This window comes from Oculina patagonica, chromosome 14, assembly GCF_052425735.1.
Source record: "Oculina patagonica isolate OP01 chromosome 14, crgOcupat, whole genome shotgun sequence".
Lineage (NCBI taxonomy): Eukaryota > Metazoa > Cnidaria > Anthozoa > Scleractinia > Oculinidae > Oculina > Oculina patagonica.
In genome coordinates, this window is record NC_135771.1 from 14,912,007 (window position 1) to 14,928,885 (window position 16,879).

The 16,879-nt window shown below is 41.5% G+C and overlaps 1 protein-coding gene across 2 annotated transcripts in view; it reads left to right on the top strand.

Annotated features, from left to right (window-relative positions):
* LOC144637978 (ATP-binding cassette sub-family C member 4-like) overlaps nucleotides 1-16,879 on the top strand; it is a 38,839-nt gene that overhangs the window by 18,253 nt on the left and 3,707 nt on the right. Inside the window, exons 1-5 of one of the 2 annotated variants that reach the window (XM_078497071.1) lie at nucleotides 62-170; nucleotides 6,463-7,016; nucleotides 8,741-9,120; nucleotides 9,774-11,119; nucleotides 15,781-16,351. In XM_078497071.1, coding sequence (XP_078353197.1) covers nucleotides 6,966-7,016; nucleotides 8,741-9,120; nucleotides 9,774-11,119; nucleotides 15,781-16,351 — 2,348 coding nt within the window. In that variant the 5' untranslated portion in view covers nucleotides 62-170; nucleotides 6,463-6,965. Of the gene's footprint in view, nucleotides 1-61; nucleotides 171-6,462; nucleotides 7,017-8,740; nucleotides 9,121-9,773; nucleotides 11,120-15,780; nucleotides 16,352-16,879 lie in introns of those variants that run through there. The other variant, XM_078497069.1, reaches the window with a different exon arrangement.

The window sequence follows — 16,879 nt, forward strand, 5'->3', positions numbered from 1 at the left end:
CATTTAAATAGGCATTAACGTATGTACATATTTTCTTGATGACACGGACCGACAAAAGGTCGAATGGTTTTGGCGGGGCTCAGAATCTAAGCCAGGAACGTTTTCCTTAGTGTTTCTTTGTGCCATTTTTACACACGCTGCCTCGGTCTCGGCGGTCCGCTGTTCGTAAGGTAAGGAGAAATTTTTTGTCGTGACGAATGAGGCACTGTTAGGGGTAAATTCCGACAGGCGACACGGCTCTCAAACGGCGACATGAAGGAAAGGGGTATCAAATGGTCTTTGTAAGCATTTGCTAAACGAGACCATTATCGCTAAAAATATTGACGTTTTCCCCGGAACATCCTAAGCGAGACCAAAGATCCGAAATTTACACCCCTAAGCGAGACGACGAGCATCCCCGTCACTTTCATATGCGAGTCCCCCCCCCCCCCCCTCGGCGGCACGAGCATTGACAAAAATTAGCCTTGCGAGCAACGAGCACTTTTCAGAAACCTACCTTCACTAAAAACCGAGCATGCGAGCACTTGTAAAATTGTGCGAGCACGAGCAAACGAGCCCCCCATTACATTTTGCGAGCATTGCGAGCACTGCGACATTTTGAGGGACCATTCATGACCCCTAAGGAACTGAAATGACGATGAACGACAAGACAGCTGCCGTGAAATCACGCAAAGTGGACAGCGACATTGCCGTTTTAAAATTAGAAATGATTAGTGGATGGTGTCGTTATGATCAAGAAAAAGCGAGAGGGATCATACAAATCATGTGTGACAAGCAAACCAGGTTTCTGTACTACGAACGGTTAGAGTAAGAAGTTTTGCGACGAAATTGTAATCAATTTTTCCTACTCCTTGAGTCCTGAGTCATAAGAGGAGGCTCTTCATATGAGCCCGGTAAACGGGCTGTCTCGGTTACCGGGATGGATTTTGTCGTCTGTTCATATGGGAAATTTCAGCCCGATTGGATGAAATTCAAGAGACGAAACCAAAATGGCGACACATTAAGTTGCATTGTTCGCGACTATCGAAGCTTTATCGACACTTGGAACTTTACTAATATAGCAAATTCGCATACTTCTTAAGTGGAAAAAATAAGGCAAAATTATGCCATTTTGACTGCCCAGTTGCGGAAGCGAAGTTATTTTCTCAAAAAAAAAAAAAAAGGTTCATCGCGGTAACTGGGGTAGAATGTTCATATGGAAAAATTTTCATCCCGGTTAGGCCCGGTTCGTACGTCGCATTTCGATCTGCCGTGTCGAATTTAATTCAAATTAGTGCGGCAGAAATGCGACTGTTGATTCATACGTCGCACTTGTGTCGCACTTAATTTGGAGGTTATACTGCAAGTTGTTTTTACTGGCTAGCCGACCTATATATCCAAACGCAAGATATGTGTATTTTTTTATTAGATTCGACACGGCGGAAATGCGACGTTTGAATCGGTGTCGCATTTCTGTCGGATAATGCGACAAGACTAGTCGAACGTGCGGCAGAAATTCGACAGCCGATTCAGACGTTGAACTTCTGCCGAATTTAATTCGATTAATTGAATTCGACACGGCAGAAATGCGACGTATGAACTGGGCCTTACCGATATCTCGGTTGCAGAAATCGAGATCTCGGCAACCGGGCTGGCCCGCCTTCTCGTAGGAACACATCGATAACTGGGCCAGCCCGGTCAACCGGGCTTATATGAGTCTTCACATGAGCCCGGTTTACGGGCTGTCTCGGTTACCAGGAAGAATTTTGTCGTCTGTTAGTATAGAAAATTTTAGCCCGGTGGACGGGGATAAAATTCAAGAGACGAAACCAAAATGGCGACACATAAAGTTGCATCGTTCGCGACTATCGTAGCTTTATCGACACTTGTAACTTTACTAACTAGAAATAGTTGACACTAGGTTGCCCCCGGTGTTAATCAGTTTTTCTTTTCTGTTCATCCTTTTCTACATTTGATTGGAAACTAATTGTTTTGTTGGGATGTTTATCGAGAAAACGCTCCCTGGTGGCTTGTGTTTTCTAATGGTTTCTGGCCTTTTCTTCATCAAGATGGAAAGAGGACATACGTTTTTGTAGTGGATGTGCGGATTTAACCGTGGATGATCCGGATTTAACCAACAGTAAAAGAGAACGACGCCATTACACTCGTGTACATTTAACCATCAAAGCTCCAGTGTCATGCTGGGTAATATATACATGGGGGGTGGGGAGGGTAAGGCTTAAGTAACAAACACTACAGTTTCAGTTAAAGTCAAGTGAATAAACAAAACATCACGAAATTAAGCAAAAATTCGGACAGATTTATGATACGGTAAATTTAATTACAAGAACGCGACAGCAGTATCTTGACATGGTAAGTGTCCTCAGCTAGACTCAAGCTAGTCTTTAGAAAAAGTCCTTCGTCTTTATTAATTTGACACGCCGGGACGAAGGTCGACCTATCGCGACTTGCGTCGCTCACTGAGCCGATTTGCGGGCTCGAACTCGCTTCACTGTGGTAAGTCTAGATCTCAGCGAAAAATTACCTTTGAGGTTAAATTTGGGCTGAGCCCAAGCATAAAGAACGACTTGAGAATGATCAACCTTGAAAAAGAAAAGGATGCCGAAAGAATTTCTCACCTCTGTCGATGCAAACGCCTGCCGCGAGTTTTAAATAATCACAATGTATCTCGAGATCTCTTTTGATTTTCTTTTCAATTCTTGATGCCGCATATCATCTTGTAAATTTCGTTCGGAGGTGAACTGATCAAGACTTTTCTCCGTTCAAGCAGTTTGTGCCTGGTAAATCGCGGTATTGGACAAAAGCTTTCTTATCGTAAATCGCGCTTCATGAGAACGATCAACTTTTAAAAAGGAAAGGACACCGAAAGAATTTCTCACCTTTGTCAATGCAAACGCTGGACTTTCTAATAAAAGTCGTTCGCTTCTGGTTTCCGGTTTGGCCTGCCGCGAGTCTTAAATAATATTCTCGAGATCTCTTTCGAATATCTTTTCTTGATGCCGCATATCATCTTGTAAATCTCGTCCGGAGGTAGACTGATCAAGACTTTTCTCCGTTCAAGTAGTTTGCGCTTGGTAAATCGCGGTTTTGGACTAAGGCTTGCTGATCGTAAATCGCAGACAAATTTGAAGATATGGTTAGATATGTTCGTACTATCTTTGGGGCTTCGTGAAATGACAGCACCACTCAGAAGTAAAAATGTGGATTTTCTTACTTCTCTGCGAGTTAATTATCGCGAACTCTTTTCAATAATTGCATTACTTTGGCTTTTAGACATTGTGAAATGAATAGGCCTCGAATAAAACCTCAAATTATCTTTACTCCAAGCAAGAAATCGTTGAAGCGTTGTTGCCGAGTGCGCACGTGTTTTCGCTGATGAGTTGTCATCATCACCCAATCACCACGCAGAGATTTGTTCATCTTGCGTCATATTGACCAATCACCTTACAGGCATTTATCACACCTCCTGATACCCACTTGCGGGCTTTTTGCACAACTCCCGATACTATTTGCGCGCCCATTTTGGTCAAATCGAGATTTTTCCTGCATATACCATGTAAATACTATATATACGCGCGGATTACAATGATGCCTCCTCGGGTTTTGGCCTCTGGGCCAAAATCCTGCGGGGGCAATAAAGCTACCGTAATTCGCATTTTTCTAAAGTGGAAATACATACAAGGCAAAATTATGCCATTTTAACCGCCCAGTTAGGAAAGGGAAGCTATTTTCTCAAAAAAGTTGCAGCCCGGTGACCATGTTAGAGTGTTCATATGGGAAAATTTTTTTCCGGTTGCCGAGATCTCGGTTGCAGAAACCGTGATATCGGTAACTGGGCTGGCCCGCCTTCTCATATGAACACATCGAAATTTTTACAAAGAAAATAGGAGTAAGCCAAGATCTCGGTAACTGGGCCAGCCCGGTCAACAGGGATCATGTGAAGGGGCCCTTAGAGTGTTATACTCAGGGTTCCCCTCCTTGCTGTGTTCTTGATCTTGCGAGTTGGTGTAACTATTTTCGCGTAAGACCAAGAAGTTAAATTTTGGCAAGGAAATCATTAAAAATATTCCCGAATTATTATGGAAATCTGCCTCTATTTTGTTGGCGTGATGTGCATGAGGTGTAACAGATGATGCAACAGGGATCGTCAGCTGTTTTACACAAGCTGAATCTTCAAAGGACTATGCTATGCATGGCGTTTCTTTAAAACAGTAAACAGAGTAGCGAGTACCGCCCGAAAGTTTTCGCCCATAGGCCATTTTCAAAAATACCATAATACTCTTTGTTGTCCCTCCAAAATTTTGCATAAGCATTGTTTTCAATTTCTCTTGGGACAGCAAGAGAGATTGGAAACAATGCTTATGCAAAATTTTGGAGAGACAACAAAGAGTATTATGGTATTTTTGAAAATGCCCTATGGATTCATTTTGCGGCTTTCAAACGAAGATCACACGCAATTAAATATGCAACATTTATAAGCCAAAACATTTAGGCTCCGTCCACACGAATCCGGATGAATTTGAAAACGGAGTTTTCGCCCCGAAAACGGATAAGATGTTTTCCATTCACGCTATCGTTTTCGTCACGTTTTCAATAATTTCGCCGTCCACACTAATGCGGATAAATTTGAAAACGAGCATGCGTACATATAAACTCGAGCACGCACTAAATTCAAATTTGGGAGTTTAAAGGTTTTTGTCGAGGCCGAGGATAACGACAATTAAATAACTACCATTGACTTCAATTTCTACTTCAAATTCAAAACCATTGTCTCTATTTAACAAAAGTTTTCTGTGTTTTTTCTCAATGGCCTCTTTTACCCGGCGTTTAAAGGTGTTGATTTCGGTAGCTAACACTTTTGTCATGGTCTTGCTTGGGTAAATTGGAGTTAATTCAAAACCATTGTCTCTATTTAACAAAGGTTTTCTGAGTTTTTTTCTCAATGGCCTCTTTTACCCGGCGTTGAAACGTGTTGATTTCGGTAGCTAACACTTTTGTCTTGTTTGGGTAAAAAAGGCCATTGAGATAAAACTCAGAAAACCTTTGTTAAATAGAGACAATGGTTTGGAATTAGCTCCAATTAATGGCAGAATTTTAACTCCCCCGAGGCTTTGAAATGACTTCTTAACATTCATCTTGAAAAAACCACCTCATTGACTGATGAAGTCTGGAGATATCAGACGAAATATCTCACGCTTTTAAATTTTATTTGCGCTCTGAGTTTGGAAATAAGAACCCTTTTAACTATAATGTATCCGGAGCAGGAAAGTACATTTTCAATTGCTTTTTATGATATTGACACGAGTGTCTTACTGGAATATAGACCACTGATAAAAGTCATACGAAATTACATCCAGGACCGTAGTGGGGTATTTTCCATATCCTCACTAGTGAGGATATTGATAACGTCATTTCGCGCCATTGCACGGCTGCCAAACTTTGCAAAAGCCGGTTGAAAGATTTCGAGTGACAGAGAAAATACGTTCACTTAAGCCGACTTAAAATCGTTCACTAAGCAGCAGGAGACTACAAACATGAAGAAGGAAACTTCACATGACGTTTATTATTTATTGTCCTTTGATTAATAAAACAGTATTTACAATAAAAGGCAAGTATCTATTACAACTCACCAAAGATGATAACTGCTGCCGCAGGGAGATCATCTGAAATGACCGACCGAAGCAGCAGCCCCAATCGGGGCTTTCCTCCACTTTTCCTGCAAAATGATGCATTTTTTTAAAATAATATTTTATTGATCACAACACATTACATTACTTACATCATATACGAAAACACCACATGCAGTGTTACATCTACTTATCATTACAATGCTCACTTGAGTCAGTTATACTTACAAATTACACATTCACTTCTTACATTTACTTGTGGTACAAACATACCTTTTTTTTCAAAAAAAAAACAAAAAAAACAAAACAAAACAAAAAAAAGCAAAATGATGCATTGTGGGTCGCGGAAAGATCAAAAGCGCAATTAAGGCTTCTTGGCCTAAAACGTTGGGCACCACAATGCATTTCGCAACGTGTTCTACGATATACACTTATTATAAGAAAAGTGTGATGATATTATAAAATTTATTTAAACCCCAAAAGGAGACCAATCTGGGCGTGCTTAAGCTTAATCTGCCCCTAAAAGATGCCTTCATAAACGCACACAAATAAAAGCTTTGATTACTTTAAGGACGATAAAAGAAAAGAAATTGTCAGCTAAAGTTCTCATCTATGATGCATAATGCACTTTTTCGCATGTAACCCTACAAGATACTTTGATGGGTGAAAATATTGCTGTTCTGTCCTGATCACCCTCAGTGAGAACGAAATCTTCAATTATACCCCTGAAGAAGGCGACAAGCATCCCCGTCCCTTTTGTATAGAGCCCGGCCTGATCATGAATGACCGACAGCCTTTTCCTTAATTAAGTGTGTTATCTGCTTTTAAATTACAGTATTATGTCAAATAAAGGCTACAAGAAAGTCGCCAGTGATGAAAAAGATGACAAAAACGTCTTCCAGCCACTCAGCACAGCAAACCTTTTCTCGGCATTCACGTTTTGGTGGATCAACGACGTTTTAAAAACTGGAAGCCAGCGGCTTTTGACGCAGTCTGATGTCTTTCCTATTTATGATAAATACAAGACACAAGAATTAACGGCAAAGCTTCAAAATCAATGGAATAATGACATTGAAGAGTGTCGCCGAATTGGAAAACGAGCCAAACTGTGGAAAAGCGTTTTAAAAACAATTTCATTGAAAGAATTTTGTCTTAATTGGTGTGTTTTCCTCCGCTACGCTGCAGGGCGTGTTATACAGCCACTTTTGCTGGGAACCCTTATACAATTATTTATGGATTCCGACAAAGGAAATGGCTTGGCTTACGGTGTGGCAGCACTTATGCCTCTCTGTGGTTTGATAGCTGCCACCTCAAATTTCATTATCGTATCAATTTGAGATGATTGGCGTACAGCTCAGCAGCGCAATCAAGGGAATAGTCTACATGAAGGTAACCACTCCCAAATCCCAATACAACTCATTGGCTATTTCAACTTTTAAGGATTGCCTTATTCAAATCTTCCGCTCCGTAACTGGCCCAAAAAGGTTTACAAATGCCCTATCCTTGTGTCAGGTTTAATAGTAAAATGGTCCTCCCGTCAGACAAAAATGCTTTTATTCAATGACATCTGGCTTATCGTGAGTTTGCAGGGCAAAAAAATCAACAAAACAAACACGCGCATTTCGCAAGACCCAAAAAAAGTTGGCACTTCCGATTTTACACCAATTTCTAGACTGAAAAGTCAAATTTTAAATCCCGTTCCGAAAAGGTTTTCTGACTTTTGCCCGTCCTTCTTGGGCACGGTACATAATTAAATGCCTGAGGTATGCCTGGGTGAACTGTCAAGCTTCGAGCTGCTCAGCGTAAGGGACCGTTCACTAGTTATGGTGGTGGAGGGAGGGGGGAGGAAGGGCCACAAAAAAAGTTTGAAGGGCGGACAAACCTAAACGCGCGCGGCTGAAATAACTCCCCGGGGGTACTTGCATATTTTTGGGTGGTGGTGTGCCGCTGGAACCAGCAACCCTTTTTAAGAACTGTAGCACTATAGTTTTTTGAAGGAAACCATTTGTCAACAACGTTGCCGGGATGATTTTGTTGACGGTTGGAAAGCCTCTTTCTCTTATGAGTTTCTATTCCTATTATCGACTTAGTTCTTCATACCACTGATCAGTTTCCCGGTAAATGGCACCCTATCCTAGATCAAAACCCATACTAAACTGCTTGGAGCCCATTACCCCGAGTGTGCAACTTCCATACTGAGTCTATGAACGGCGTTTTCACAAGTAAAGATATTTTTAGATACATTTTCCTGTCAATTAGTTTCGGATAGCCAATCATAAGCGATTTCATAATAGATTGTTGATATGTGACTACAGTACCTCTTCCACCTGGGAAGTTAACAAAGCGGATAGCGCGAGGAAACTTTTACGGAGTGTTCTGACAGCATTTCAAGCGATGAGTTCAGTATTTCCTCGCAAGGTAGATGCTGACTTCATCGTGAGCAGTAATTTTAAAAGGCTAGCTTAAAATAACTTTACTTGTGAAAACGCCGTTGCAAAAATATACGGAAGTTGCACGCTCCGGGTAATGGGTTCCTTGCTTATAACATTATATGAGAGTACCCCCACCGGGCAGGATAACGCCTGAGAATTTGACCTTGGACTGAGAACAACTAAAGTTAGTAAATATGGCTACCAACGTGCCTGCAAAGGAACAAGACAATCAAGAAGCAATAGTATTTTTAAAAAATCTCCAGGTGTCAAAGGTTTGAGGTTTGGGTTTGAAAATTGGGATTTTGTGTGATTTTCCGTTTTGATCCAATTTTACTGCAGTTTTGATGATTTTTTTTATGACTTTTTGTGCGGTTTCCAATAGGCCCCAACGCCCTCCTCAGATATGTGTCCTGGTCAATGGTTTTCAACGAAATCCTAAATTCGTAGCATCTACAACAGGGCATTTCAAAGCATTTTTTACAGCATGCTCAAAATTTCTAGCTGTCTCATTTTCACGATGTTGGTTGGTATCTTCACGTATTCTCTATTTTTTTCCCGGTTGTCTCCTTTTCTTCCATTTTCCCCTGTTTCTATTAATTTTGGCAAAATGTTTTGTACCATACAAAGAACTAGTTTTAAACATCTTTAAACATCTTTCAACTGGTGTAATTTTGTTTGCAGATCCCACTGGTCGGCAAAGCGAGACTACAAGAGTTTTCAACAGGTCACGTGATAGATTTAGTATCCAATGACGTGAAAAGGATTGAGAGCGCTCCAAAATTCCTATCACTGTCCTCGTTGTCGTTTATCGAACTTCCTGTGATAACTTGTATGGTTTTGTTTCTGATTGGAAGGGAAGCATTGATACCCATTCTTGTTTTCCTGAGCGCAGTCCCAGGCATATTTGTACTTTCACATCTTTGTGCCATTTTGCGTCGAAAAACCGCTAAACAGTCGGACCAACGCATCACGCTAATGGATGAGCTGGTCAGTGCTATCCGTGCCATTAAAGCGCACGCGTGGGAACAGAACTACAGAGGCAACGTCAGGAGTATTCGAGGGTAAGACCAAGCCTTCAAACAACATGCAAAATCGGAACTTGAAAACTTAGCCAACGGTTGCGTTTTTTCGCTGCCGTCACGGTCATTTATCATAGCGGACGTCGCCGTAACAAAAATAATTATTTCAACGCGTTGCTATTTTTGTTTGTAAACGTTTCTGAAAATTGACTTTTTTTCAGAGCAAATCAGTCTTTAATTCGTAATACTCTTTGTTGATGGGACTAGTTAGGAACTTTTTGAGAATTTTTCCCCAAAGGTCTTAAGTCAACATTTTATTTTCCTATGTTGTCATTTTTCATTATTCGTTTTTCATTTTCGTGTGAAAAAGTGCCAAGCAACGCACGATGTCGGATGAAAAGACAAACTATTATGCGCTGATGCCAGTTTTGCAGGTTCCAAATGATTTCAATTCAGGGACCCAGGGCTCCGGATCCAAAAAAGCGGAACTCCACGGTCGCAGGTTCTGCACCAAAATAATATTAGGTCACCATGCAATAGAATGATAGGGCTCTGGCCTCTGCTCTCCCACCTCCCCTTTCCTCCCTCCCTTTTTGGACCCTGTCTGTTGTGAGAAGGCAATTTATCAATTCTATGTTATTGTATGTGGTATTGGCATTTTTAATAAGCGGGTCACGTTAAAATTTTGATTTCAGAAAAGAAATCGGGATCATCCGTAAGAAGAATATCCCTTTATCGCTGCTTGAGTGTTTGACATTTATAGCAGGACCTATTGCCTTGTTTTCGTTCGTCTTAACCTCTGTTCTGGCTGGAAAACAAGTAACACCAGCACAAACCTTCATGCTACTCTCCTTCCTCAACACATTGCGGACATCAATATTATGGTGGATGACAAGTGGAGTCACCATGCTGCTAGAGTCCTTTGTTTCGTTGAAGAGAATAGAACAATTTTTACATATGGCAAATCTTACCTTTGTAGAAAATGGCGAGGATCATAGAGTTTCACAAATTGAACACAAAGCGAAGGAAAGGAGCGACTCCAGTATGCCTGTATTTGTGAGAGAAGTCCCAGAAAACTCAGCGCTTCCAGTCACCTTAGGCGACAAAGAATGTCAACAAAATTTGGAACCATCACAGGACATAAGAACGTTAGTTGTTTCAAACTTGACATGCAGAATGACAGACACCATTGAACAAAACATTATTGAAAACGTTAGTTTTGAAGCGGTAGACAAGAGTCTTACAATTATCACAGGTAAAGTGGGAAGTGGAAAGTCCACCCTACTCGCCACAATTGTGGGAGAGATTGACATATATAATGGAACAGTAAGTTACATGGGAACTTCTGCCTATGTTTCTCAAACTGCCTGGGTTTTTTCTGGAACAATTCAAGAAAACATTTTGTTTGGAGAAGCCTTTGATGAGGACAAATTTGCAAAAGTGATTGAGGCCTGTGCTCTTAAAGAAGACTTAAAAAAACTATCTAACGGTGTTTTGACATTTGTTGGAGAACGTGGAGCCGTGCTGAGTGGAGGCAAACGCGCACGAGTAAGTCTGGCACGCGCAGTGTATGCAGATGCTGACGTGTATGTCTTGGATGATCCTCTCTGTGCCGTAGATGTTAAAGTTGGTGAACACATATTTAACCAGTGTATTTGTCAGCTATTAAAAGATAAGATTACAATTATGGTCACCTATGATGAGAAGTACATGAAGATAGCTGATCAAATTGTTGTGCTGGACAATGGTAGTGTGTTGGGGATAGGGGTCTACTCCGAGTTGAAAAACGCCAATGTCCTTAGTGCTATCTTAGATGCATCTTTCGCAACACACGATGAGACAAGTGAAAAAAGGCTTGAAGGCCAAGAACACAACGAAAGCGTAAGTCTTGGAGATGATGGCTTGACCGAACATCTGGAGCTTTCAGAAGAGGATAGAGCTGTTGGGTTCATCTCGTCCAGGCTGTACTGGGATTACTTTAGGGCTGGAATGCACCCAATGGTCATGACCCTGGTATTTGCAGTTTTCCTTGTCAGTCAAGGTTAGTATTATTTATACACTGTCGCCACGTTTTGGCATAATTTTGCAAACTTTAAGAACATGCCATACAACTGTTCATTTAAGAGGAAATTCAGTTTCCTAGAACAATCACTCAAAACAAAATACGAGTGCCCTGCCGCGTAGATGAATACTGAACGTTATCACAATAATGAAATTGAGGATGGAGGACAAAGAAAATATTCATTAGCTTTTTCAAGTTTGGCTCAGGGTTAGTTCATCAACACAATGTAACTACCAAGCCCATCACTAATCGCGTTTACACTAAAGCAATACGAGGGGATGGGAATTGGTTTATACAACAAAAGTTTCTACCAGGAGGTTCCGCTACGAGGTTCACACTAACCCATTCATATATAATACCTCCAGCTTAAAAAAGGTACTCCTTTCTGGCGGAGTCTCCCCGTCAAGTCCAGTGTAGGGGAATGCCTCCACAGGGAAGGAAATGATACTGTGAAAGATAAAGGCACATCATAATGTTTAACCCTATTCAGTCCGGGATTTTTTTGATACTTCTAGGACCGGAGTGGGAGTTTTGGGGGTGGGGGTTTGGTGGTGTGGAGGACTTCAAAAGCCTGGTCCCTGTAACTTTAAAACCGATTTCCCTATGGCCAGCAAATTAACACGACATGATGATGTATAAATTGGTTCCTATGGCTACATTCTTTGCCGCTATTATGACGAAATGTATGTAACGTCATTAGGACAAAACTTGTTTGATGGTATTATATTAGTTTATTATTTCACTGAAATCGTCTTTCATCAATATTGCCATTAGGATTGAATGAATAACCACAAACCTTTAACATCAACGCGTCTGGTAAGATACGAATCTTTAACAAAACTTTAGATGTCTTCAGCAACAGTAGTGATGTCATAATGGCGTCTTAAATTTAACAAATCAACCACGTTTTTGAGACCATAGAAATTACGCACATAAAATGTTAAGCACTCAAGTGGAAATCCACGAGCCGTTAGGCGTTTTATGGCGTCTATAAGAGTGAAGGCCATGGAAAAATGTGATCCATTTATTTTATACCATCACACAGAAAATTAACCGGCGAATTAGATGGAGAATAAGTGTAAAGTTGCGCGCACGTGACAGCTCGCAAGATTGCATTTTTTTTTTGACTTCGAAGCCGACGAATGTGTGAAATTTTAGTCCTCAATGATGCAGCTTCCTTTTTAAAACTCGCGTGATTATGTCTTTTGGAAAAGTCGCGTAAACATCTCGAGTTTTCCCAAATTTGACTTACATTATTGCGCGGTCTATACTCTCATCGACCATACCTTTCGACCAATGAGCGCGTGAGAAATTTTCTCAGTCATGGTAAAAACTAAAATATCCACGATCTTGGATTCGCCATCTTAGATCCGCCATTTTGAATTTCTTGAAATCAATTTGTTTCGTTGAATATTTTAAAAAACAAAGCATATGGACTGTAAAAAATATTGGCTGCGGTCACATCTACGACGTAACTGAAGTTTAACTATAGTTAGTCTCAAGTTACGTGACGTCATACCTAACTATAGTTAGTACTTTCGGTCGTCTAGCTGGGCCCGGCCGCGGCGCGAGGTGAGGAGCAGCGAACGAAGCGACGAAGGCGAGACGCGGGACGATCAGAGAACCAGGCTAAGCGGTCACACCAATGCAGTTAACTATTGTTAGTTCTGATTAGCTTTTGAATAATTTCGAATTTAAATTAGTTCATGACAGCCCTTGTTGTTGATCTGTGTCTAGTTGTTCCTCTATATTTTTCTATTTTTGCACGGCATCTCGGTGTTGAAGAAAATAAAATGAAGTTAGGATGCTAGACGCCGAAGAATTCAAGCTTTATTTTTGCTAACATTGCTAATATGTTATTTCTTGGCATGTTGTTTTTCTTTTTTTTCCTTCCCTTCACGCTTTGTTTTGCATATTTATGTTCATCTCGCACGTGCGAAAAGGATTGTCGCATTCTGATTGGTTTTTCGTTTGCAAACTTAAGACTAACCCATGAACCTTGCTTGGGTATAACTATAGTTAGTCTACAATACAATACAATACAATACAATAGTCGTTAATTGTCATACACTTAGCAATAAGGTGTGACAGAATGTCACACCAGCTAGTTACAGGTACCACCTAAATAGTAAGAAAAAAAAATAAAAATAATGATAATAAGTGAATGAATAAATAAAACTATATAAGTCAGGAGATGAGACAAAATAAAGTTAATATATAAATATGCTGTACAAAAATGAGTCGAACTACTAAAATAGGTATAAGGCCCGAAAGGCAATCAATACTATAAGGCCAGGTCAGTCCGGCAGAGGAGAGGGAGAGCCGCCCGCCGGGACGAGGAAGGAGGGGGGGCCGCGCGGGACACCGGCGACCCGCAAACCCACCAGGGCGGCGGACAGTCCGCCCCCGGAAAGGACGACACGAGGCACCGCCGCAGCGCGCCGACAGGCGGCACCACGCCAAGGCGACACCGCCGACCCAGAAGAGGGAGGCGACCCGCCGACGGGGGAAGTGGCGAGCCGCCGCGCCCCGCGACGAGAGGAGCGGACGACGGACCCCCGCGCGCCCAGGCGCCCCCCGGGGACGGGAGGGAGGGGGCCCGCGCCCCGGGCGACCGGGCCACGTCTTCGTTCTTTTCCTTTTCACATTTGGCCACCTTCTACACAGCATTCGCTTTTGAGAGCCTCTGAGTGCATGCGACTGCCTCGCCGCAGACGAGTAACTTTGTGAGTTTGCGCTTCCTTATTTTGTGTCGAGTGCTCCTCGCTCCGATGAGCCTGACAGCCTCAGGTGGCCCAGTGACCCGTAAGAGACGAGTGGCTAGTCGAAATTGTTTTGAGCAGCCGCGGGGCGGAAGTTTTTAAGACGTGCTTCAATGTTGGAGGTATAAGAGGTGTCTAGAAGTTATGGGAGGTCAGATTAGTGGCGAGTAGTGTCGCTTGCCTGAGAAGTGCCGCTGGGGTTGGGGGTGGGTGGAGGTTGGTTTGGGTTGTTTGTGGTCCTCTTCCCCTATTTAGGTTGACTCTTTTGCTTTGGGGTAGTTCAGACTTTACGTGGTGTCGTGTTACTTGTGTCCAGAAGAGGCAGGCACAGATCCGTAGTTGTGGTAGATGCAGGACCTGGTCAGTGTCAGCAGAGGTAGCGGTGAGTGTGTATAGAATCACGCTTTCCCATGCTAAGGAATGGATGCAGGTTTGGCTCTACGGATTGCTCTATCGTTATTTTGCTAGTCTGAAGTTTATAAAGGATAGATGACTTAGACCTAGACAACATAAGCACCGTCTATGATTAGTGTCTTGATCTCTGTTGCCGAAGCTATACGACCAGTTATGTCGCCTTCCATAGTATCTCTAGGGAAAGAAGAAGAGTCAATTAGCATAATAATTAGTTCGTTCGAGATCATCACAGTTTAGGCCTAGTGAGTATGCGACTTGCGTGAGAGATTGCTGACAGATTTGAGTGGGCCGGATTTGCTTTGCTAGGGTGTGCGATTTTCCTCTAGTTTATATTTTTGGAGGTTTCTAGTCTTGAGTATGTGCGTAGTCGGAGTGAAGTGGGAGGTCAGCGTAGATCAAGATGTGACATGTAAAATGCACTTAAAGTTATAAAAATAGTGAGGGGAAAAAAAGTGCGGTGTATTTTATTAAAAGCCATTTTATAACAGTATATTAAGAAAAACAAGAATTTATTGATTGGAAAGAAACTCTTTTTCCAGAATTTAGTTCAAAAATGTCTCTGATTGCTTTATGGCTATTTTCCCGCTAAAATTAAATTTCACTGAAATAGTCACATAACATTGATAAAATTGCATTCTAATTTGAAAGAGTTGTATTTTAATTCATTTGAAAGGTGTAGGAAACTTCAGCAAATGTGTTAATAATTAATTTCGAAATAAATATGTTAATTAAAGTAATTGATACCGCAGGCGTGCATGAATTCATTGCGTATTTTCCGAAAAATTTAGTCGTATTACGTAAGTATTGCTTGATTTTATAAATTAGTTTGGTATGTCTAAAAAGCGAGAATTTAAACCTAATATATATCGTTCTAAGTAGTAATGATCAAGGTATTAAAATAAGAAACAACGAGACGTTATTTCTCACTTCGACACGGAACTATTGTCATTTCAATTTGTTTCACGTGTATTGGGACAACACTCTATAAGTTGAATTCTCGTCTAAGATACTGCTTCTCGGATATAGTACAACTATTCTACCGTTAGATGCTTGTAAACAAGATGTTATTGTTTTGTTGCTTGCTTTTGCAACAATTTCGCCAACAAGCCGACAAAGACCAAGCAAAGTGATCCGAACTTCGTTTAGTATCCACGATCAGAGCTTCCTGACATGAGGAGTCGGGAATCCGCACCAAAATTCTCAACTATACGGGCTCGTTTTAAGACTAAATCTGTCGCTCCGAGAACCTATTCACCCTCCATCCATGTAAAATGACAAGGTTATGGACAAGTGTTACTAACGTTCAATTGTTTCCTGTAAAAAAAGGGAAAAGTCACCAAATCTGGTATCAGTTCAAAAGTTTTGAAATAACACGTGTTCAAAGTTGGAGAGGGCCTCAAAATTCCCCCCCCCATCACCGGCTGGAAAGGTTATTAATATTAAAATGTTGATTCCTCTTATTAGTGGCTTTGATTGCCCCAGATGTGTGGCTATCCCAGTACACTCAGAAGCCTCTGACATATCAGCAGGACAAAACAAACACTGATATCTACACCTGCCTGGTTTCCCTTGCCTTGGTTATTCCCGTCATCCGGGCTTATATTTTCTTTGAAGTCTGTACCAGTTCTTCAGAACGCCTCCATGACAAGATGGTTAACAGTGTGCTTAAAGCTCCGGTCTTGTTTTTTGACACCAACCCAGCTGGTCGCATTTTGAACAGATTCTCTGAAGACATCGGTTGTCTAGATGAGCTGTTACCCAAGGTTTTCCATTCAGCCATTCAGTTTATATTACTCATCTCGTCTGCAGTCCTGATCAGCTCAGTAACCAATCCTTGGATCATCTTAATTGTTGTTCCTTTGCTGGTACTTTTCTGTTATTACGCAAATTATTACCTTAAGACATCACGCGAGTTGAAGAGGTTAGAGTCCATATGCCGCAGTCCAGTGTTTTCACACTTCTCGGAGACCATCAATGGCCTGGACACAATTCGTACACGACGAATGGAGAAACACTTTATTGACAAATTTTACAGGTGAGCAAACAAATCATCTCAAAGCCTTTTGCTTATCTCATGCAAGGTAGTTTCCCGTTTTTCATTTCGCTTCTATGCTCGACTTTCCCCAACTCTAGATCTCTTCCCAAGAAAAGAAAGGCGGTGTACACCTTTGGTCACCTAGCGGTAGCGCGCACATATGTTTGCACGCTGTGTTTTAGAAGCGATCGCTTGATCCAGAATTGAGCGGCTTTGCAAGACAGCTGCAAGTACTACAGGATTTGCTCAAGCGATAAATTGAAAAATTGTAGTTATAAACCAAAATCAACACATTCTCAACCGTGACAGTCGCCATGTTATAGGGTAAAAAGGCCGTCTTTTCAAACACTGCATAAAGCCATCCGCACAAGCCTTATGCACTGGTCAGCGGAAATAACAAAGGGTTAACGACCTGTTCATTGCTTTGCATTCACTCGTGAAAGAGTTACCTTCTATTAAGTTACTTTGTTTACAAAAACGCCGCCCCCTCATTGTAACGCATGTCGTATCTTACTTTCTAACATGTCC